The 6,942-nt window shown below is 48.4% G+C and overlaps 1 protein-coding gene across 1 annotated transcript; it reads right to left on the reverse strand.

Moving 5' to 3' along the window:
- Window positions 1-1,834: 1,834 nt before the first annotated feature.
- LOC143328386 (acylphosphatase-2-like) lies at window positions 1,835-6,027 on the reverse strand. Its single transcript, XM_076743488.1, has 4 exons — window positions 5,869-6,027; window positions 5,540-5,556; window positions 4,772-4,881; window positions 1,835-2,509 (listed from the first exon to the last, which is right to left on the reverse strand). Exons 1-4 carry the CDS (start codon window positions 5,936-5,938, stop codon window positions 2,395-2,397), a joined length of 312 nt encoding a protein of 103 aa, XP_076599603.1. The 5' UTR covers window positions 5,939-6,027; the 3' UTR covers window positions 1,835-2,394.
- Between the last annotated feature and the right edge of the window lie 915 nt (window positions 6,028-6,942).

The raw sequence follows: 6,942 nt of genomic DNA on the forward strand, positions 1-6,942 counted from the left end.
GATCTCCGGCACAGAAAGGTGGTTTTAGCTTCCAGACACTTCCTGTTGAAAAGGTTTTTTATGGGTGAACTCCGGGCCAACAGGGTCAGAGCAGCTCACCTGGACAGGTAGGCCTATGTGACGTCATCAGGCCTCCTGCACCAGGAGGCTTCATCCTCTGCACGAGAGAAGCTTTCACTGAACGTCAAAGACAGAAAATGTCAGCACAGAACAATGAGGAATTTTGCTTTGCTCAGGTATGTTTATCTGTACCTGAGCTGTGATTGGCCAGTTTGGGTGGAGGCTTCAAAGGAAGGTTGTTTTGTGATGTGAAACAGCTTCTCTAAAGTCACTTTTCATGGCAGACGTTGTTATCACAGGAAAAGTCACTAATAACCTTAACAAAGGTGCTGCTCCGCACTCAGAGAGCGCTGATGCACACAGGTGAGACACACAGGTGAGACATGCGAGAGTGTCCGCACTGACATGTAGCATCAGTTGCATCAGACGTGGAGAGTTGTTCTTCACTGGAAGAAGACGCTGGTTGTCTTCAGCCACAGGTAGCCTGAACGCTTCACGCAGGGCCGAGCGAGGGGTTCAAACCGGCTCATCTCACCGCTGCACACCTGGACGACCGGGACGTGAAGCTCATGTGACCGCTCTGAGCGAATCTGTCGAAGGTTTGTCCAGCACCAAACACAGCTCAGAGGTGTGTTTCCTGCTGTTCTGAGGCAGGACTTCACAGCTCTGTGAGGTCATCGAGGCGGCGTGTGAGGGACACATCATAAAAGCTGTGACATCACTGTGTGTGTGTGTGTGTGTGTGCGTGTGTGTGTGTGTGCGTGCGTGTGTGTGTTACTGTATGAATGTTAATACATCAAGATCCTCCTCAAACACACACAAGTATCTAACACCTCCTCCTCTCTTGTCCTGATTGTTTGTGTGGTTGTGTATGTGTGTGTGTGTGTGTGTGTGTGTGTGTGTGTGTGTGTGTGTGAGTAATGTCTTGGGATGGGTTGGCATGACGACAAAGCGTCCACTTCTAACAGTGTATCCATGGAGAGCTGGTCGTCACACACACACGCACACGCACACACATGCACACACACACACGCACGCACGCACGCACGCACGCACGCACGCACGCACGCACGCACGCACACACACACACACACACACACACACACAACCTGAGCTGCTCCTCAGAAAACCAGATGTTTTGTGACAAAAATAGATTTTTAAAGAATCATTTTTAGTTTCCTTACTTCGCATTTTCTGCTGAAAAACACACACACACACACACACACACACACACACACACACACACACTGCAGTAAACTGGAGCTCTGTTCCTGCTGCGTCAGGGCTTTTGTTGTCGTCGCCGTGGCAGCCGATCAGGGATTCTGGCGCTGTGATTTAATTGGATCAGACGACAGGTGATCAGGTCACGTGACTCGCTGTTATGTAATGACAACATCACCGGGGTGCGTTTGTTCACATCACGCAGTGACACACAGAGACGCAGCGGCAGAAACAGTCAAAGCACAAAGTGAAGGAACATCAGAGTGAAGTGAAGCACGTGGGAATGTTTGTTTGTTTGTTTGTTTGTTTGTTTGTTTCTAGAACAACATTCAAGCCCTTTAACTCAGTTTATCTTATCACATCATAACATTAACACACATATTCTTTAGAAAGGCAGAAATCCTCCTTTCTTCGGCTCGGTGTTACTCTTCATTCAGATCTAAGATTCAGGCTCAACAAGGTGACGAAGACGTCATGTTTCCTCCTTTCAAACAGCTGAAGGACGAACATTTATCACCCAGAAAGATGCTGAAACACTGATTCACGCCTTTATTCAAGCTCACCCGACCTGACCTCCAGACGGCCCAAAGCTCTGGAACAGAGACCCTGCAGACACCAGGAAGCAGCTGAAAGCCAAAAACTGATCTCTACACTTAACGAGCTTTGACTGATTTTACGCTTTTCATGCACTCTAGTTTTAACTTCACTGTATTTACTCTTAAATTCATCCTTGATCCATTTTAATTCTACGTCTTTTATAAGCAAACCACTTGGTGCATGTCATTTTTTAATGTAAAGCAGGTGTGAAAGGTGCCATGTAAATCAAGTGTAAAGGAAAGAGTGTGAACCCGCTGTGACGGTGACAGATCGGCTCGTCTTTGCGGTGGACGGAGGGATTCACCTCAGCAGGTTTTTTTTCTTTCATTAGGAATAAAATCCTACCCGCCGACAGCGAGTGAGCTCAGGTTCACTGCTCTCGTCCAGAGCGACTGGACTCAAACTGACTCCAGCTCAGTCTGCCGCTCGGCCTTCATTCGCAGGAGATCTCAGTCATTACAGTCAGAAGCGGCTCTCAGTGTCTGCACAGCTCTGCGGGCCGCTGGGATTCGCTGCTCAGAAGCGGGTCTTGAAGCCGGACAGCTCCAGCTTGTCGATGCTCCTCTGGTTGCTGAAGGAGGCTCTGGTGATCCGACTGCTCGGGCTTCCTTCTTTACTCAACCACACCTTCCTGTGGAGGACGCACAGAGAGAAGAAGAAGTTCAACAGCCATCGTTGTGACTCTGATCACAGACCGACTTTAATCTGAGTTTAATTCAGAGTCAGATGAGTCAGACGTCTCTGCTGGCAGATTAACAGACAGTCTGTGTTTGTGGAAGCAGCCTCAGCGATCGTTGGACGGACGTCATCGTGTCCGCTCGTGGGACAAAAATCACAACCAGCCCGTCGTGGTCAAGCAGCGTCTGGACGACCAGGGGCATGATGGGAAAATATCAACATTCCTGCAGCTAAATTTAACCTTGAGAACACAAAGACTCGCCGTGCTTTTATGACTATCTGATGATTCTGTGTGTGTGCGTGTGTGTGTGTGTGTGTGTGTGCGTGTGTGTGTGTGTGTGTGTGTGTGTGTGTAGATTAGAGGAGATTTCAGCAGATCAGGGTCACGTCCATGCAGCAGCACTGACTGAAGCTCAGCCAGAATGAGCGAGCGAGCAAGAGAAAGACAGGAGAGACAGAGAGAGAGAGAGAGTGAGAGAGTGTGTGTGTGTGTGTGTGTGTGTGTGTGTGTGTGTGTGTGAGAGAGAGAGAGCGAGAGTTTGTGAAGGAGAGACGAGCTGTCTCTGTCCCACTTTTTCTTTTTTGGCAGAAAACAAACAAACTCCATCGACTGTCGACTGATCTGCTGTGACCTACTACTCTACTGTACACACACACACACACACACACACACACACACACACACACACACACACACACACACACACACACACACACACAGCTTAGCGTTAAGTCTCCAGCAGCTGGATGTTTGCTGGTTTGTAATCTGCTGCCGTTTTCCTCTAAAACGACACACTGATCCCTGCGATCCACACACACACGCTCTGTTTCCAGACTTGTGAGGACCCTCGCTCACACTCTGCAGCCCCCGACTCTAAAAAGGAAACTTGGCTCCTGCTGTTTTTATCTGAGAATAACTCATGAAACTGTTGGTTCGTCCACCTCATGTGAACATCACACATCTCTTCTCTCCATCCTCGTTTCCTCTAAGAATTTTTAGCTTCTTTCCATCAGTCTCTCTTTCTTTTCCTTCATCCTTTGTTATTTTCATATTTCGAGCTGCTCGGCTTTCTGGGAATTTTTTTCTCTCAGAGGAAAAAGAGGAAACCGCCCACTCGCCCACCTCCCACCACCTGCTCGCTCTCTCTCTCTCCACTTCCTTATGGCCATTTCTCACCTCCATCACTCTCCTCTTTCTCCTTCTCTCCTCCTTGTCTCCTCCTTACCTCCACCCATTCTCTCCCTCTTCCCCTCCTCTGCCCAGAGGAACAGCTGCTTCCTGTTTCCCAGGCTCAGCAGGAAGTGAGGTCGTGGTGAAAGTGGAGTTGAAGGGAAGGACACGAGGGTGAGCGTGTTGACACGGAAAAGATCCTCGACAGAATGGACGGATATAGTAGAGTGTGTGTGTGTGTGTGTGTGTGTGTGTGTGTGTGCGTGTGTGTGTGTGTGTTATAAATGTGTGTATAAAAGTCACAGTCGGGTCAAAAATGATTAATTTGCTATTTAAGCCAAACACAAAGCTGAAATCAGTGTGTATTTCCTTCTATGATCGCGTCATCGAGTCCTGATCCAAAACTAATCAACAGTCCAAACACAGAATTGATCGATCGCCTGATCCAGAAACCAAAACTGAGCTGATAGGAAGCAGAAGGACGCTGAGTAACTCCACCCGCCTGGTGCTGCCAGGAGAGGAAAACAACCACACCCGGCGGTCAGAGAGGACAGAACAAACTGAGCCTCAGTGTCATGATTGATTATTGGTTATTAACAGTCAGTCTGTGAGCCAATCAGAGGAGTCAGCAGTGATGTGTTCAGGAACCCGCCTCTGATCGGGTCATTCAGCGGTTTTTCTCCTCCAGTGTTTGGACTGACTGGAAAAAGGCCACAAATCACACTCGAGCTTCAAGCAGGAGAGAAAGCTGAAGGTAAAGAAGGTAAAGAAGGTAAAGAGCGCCATCTGGTGGATGGAGGGAAAAACAAAACACTGAAGTGGTGACAGCTCAGATCAGATCGTTTTTCAGGAATCTGCACGTTTCTCCTGTTTGTCACAGCTGGTATTTTTATTCAGTGTCCTCATAAACTCGCTCACACGTCTTAAATAAATAAACCAGCAGACTGTGAGTTTTATCAAATGTGCACAGATGCTTTTAAAATGTTAAAGAGAAATCTAACATAATGAAATCAGACATGGCGTCGTGACTGTGTGTTCACTCACATCTCCTCCACCATGTCAGCAGGACCCTGGACCTGTCCCACCACCGTGCCGCCGTAGGTGTTCTTCACCCAGCCGACCAGGCCGAGCCGCAGACCCTCCTTCTCTGTGTACTGCAGGAAACACGGGGTTAATATTCAACGAGCACCGAAAAGTTTTCTCATCACAACGAGACTAAACGACGTCAGAAAGGCAGGTCTGGACGGTGAACGTGGTTCAGTGGCTCAAACCACCGGGGCCGAGATCTTCTCAGCTGGAGGTCAGGCTGATGGTCAGGTGGGCTGAGGTGGTCTGAGGAGCTCAGGTCCTGTTCTGATGTCCCCCCTGGTCTCAGGTCTGTCCCACTGTGACACTGAAAGACCTCGATGGTTCTCTCGATGCCACCTGAGGCCTTTCTGCTAATCTACCCATAATTCATAGCACTCTAACATTAAAAACAGTGGCAGGGGAAATCCAGAACATAAAATTTCAAACAACTCCACATCTCAGAGGGAAATGTTCTGTAAGCACATCTGAAACGATCCGTCCATCAATCAATGAGCTGATCGACAGAATATGAATGATCGTCTGTTGATTATGGCTTCATCTTATTGAAACATCTCAGTTTTTAGGTGAAACACAGCGAGGAGCCTCACGTGAAGGCATCACAGGGTTCTTAGATGTTCAGTGCGTTCAGTGTGCAGGTCGTTAGAACTCGCTGCTGAGCTGAAATGTGGATTTGGTGGTAAACTGGTGGCAGAGGAGACGTCAGGAGGTCACAGAGAAACTCACCATTCTGAAACAGACTCCTGTCAAAAGGCAAAAAAGAGAAGATGTGTTAACATGAGAACCAGAAAGCAGCAGCTCTTCATGAGAACAGCAGGTTTCTGAAGCTCTTTTAGTCATTTCTGTCTGCAGCTCTGTGAAAAACGTTCTTATTTCCACTGAGTGAAGCAAACAGCTCGGCTAAATTCAGATTACTGTGTCGCGAGGCTGCAGGAGGAGAAAGAGCAGCAGAGCTAAATTAAGCAGCAGCGGGTCAGTTTACAGCCTCGGCTCACACGGCACAACACAGGAGGAGAAGAAGAAGAAGAAGAGCGAGGAGGGCTAAAGGTACAGACCCTGAACGTGACCGAAGATCTCAAAGTCCACCGACACCAGCCGGGGTCCTGCTGGGTCACCGTCAGACATCCTGAACTAAACCCTGGAGCAGACGAGGAGGCTGAAGGACGGACTGCTGCCCAGCTCTCTGCTCCGTCCCTCCACCTCTGCACCAGCAGGGTCACGTCTTCCTCCGCATTCTTTAAAGGAAACCATCACCATGGAGGACGTCCAGGCTGAGCTGGTGGTCTTTGTAGTCCTTTAAAACTACAAACACTGTGCTGCTATTTATATTGACAGATATCATGTCGTCTGCTGTCAGCCTTATCAACGAGGCCCGGAACCCCCCCGACACTCTTCACACTCCACCTCTGCCTCATCTTGTCACATTGACATAGACACGAATCTTAACGCTCAGCTCGGACTTCCCTCTGAAAAAACAGACTGTGTTTCCAGAAAAAACAAACAAAAAACAGACTTGTGTATATATATTGATGTCGTTATATGTTGTACTCTTATTTTTAGTAGATGTGTCATACACCAACTTCACCACAACAAATTCCTCGTATGTGTAAAATCGTACTTGGCAGTAAAGCTTTTCTGATTTCTGATTTCTGATTTCTGAACCGACAGCCTCCAGCAGACTTGGGCTGATTGTGGATCAGTGTCGGTGCTTTCAGCTGCGTACTGGTACCAAAGAACCAAATGAGCCGTTCTGAACGGTGGATCTGGGTCAGCGGATGGATCCAGGATGAGAATCAGGTCCAGTTAGAAGCAGCCGGCTTTGGCTCAAATGTTCGTTTCAGCTGAGGCTTCTTTCAGCCTGCGATGATTTGTTTGTCCACTTGGGGGCAGCAGAACCAAAGCCTGAACAAAACATCCTGACCTGCTGATCGGACACAGTCACCGTGATGTGATGAACTTGTTAGCAAACAGCAGCATCGTGATGTCGTGAGTCGTGTCTGTGTCCCCGGATGGACGTCAGTCCAGTCTGCTGTCTTTCAGCTCTGTTTCTGTCTCCTCCGCCTCCTGAGGGAAAGTCTGTCTCTTTAGCTGCTAAACGCTGCACAACCTTCATGTTTTTAGGTCCAGCT

Source organism: Chaetodon auriga, chromosome 11, assembly GCF_051107435.1.
Source record: "Chaetodon auriga isolate fChaAug3 chromosome 11, fChaAug3.hap1, whole genome shotgun sequence".
In the NCBI taxonomy this organism is placed as follows: Eukaryota; Metazoa; Chordata; class Actinopteri; order Chaetodontiformes; family Chaetodontidae; genus Chaetodon; species Chaetodon auriga.

Coding starts and splice junctions, on each gene's coding strand:
- LOC143328386 (XM_076743488.1), bottom strand. CDS start 5,938: ATGTCTGACGGTGACCCAGCAGGACCCCGGCTGGTGTCGGTGGACTTT. Junction 2,510..4,771: donor GCTGACATGGTGGAGGAGAT/GTGAGTGAACAC, acceptor CGTCCTCCACAG/GAAGGTGTGGTTGAGTAAAG.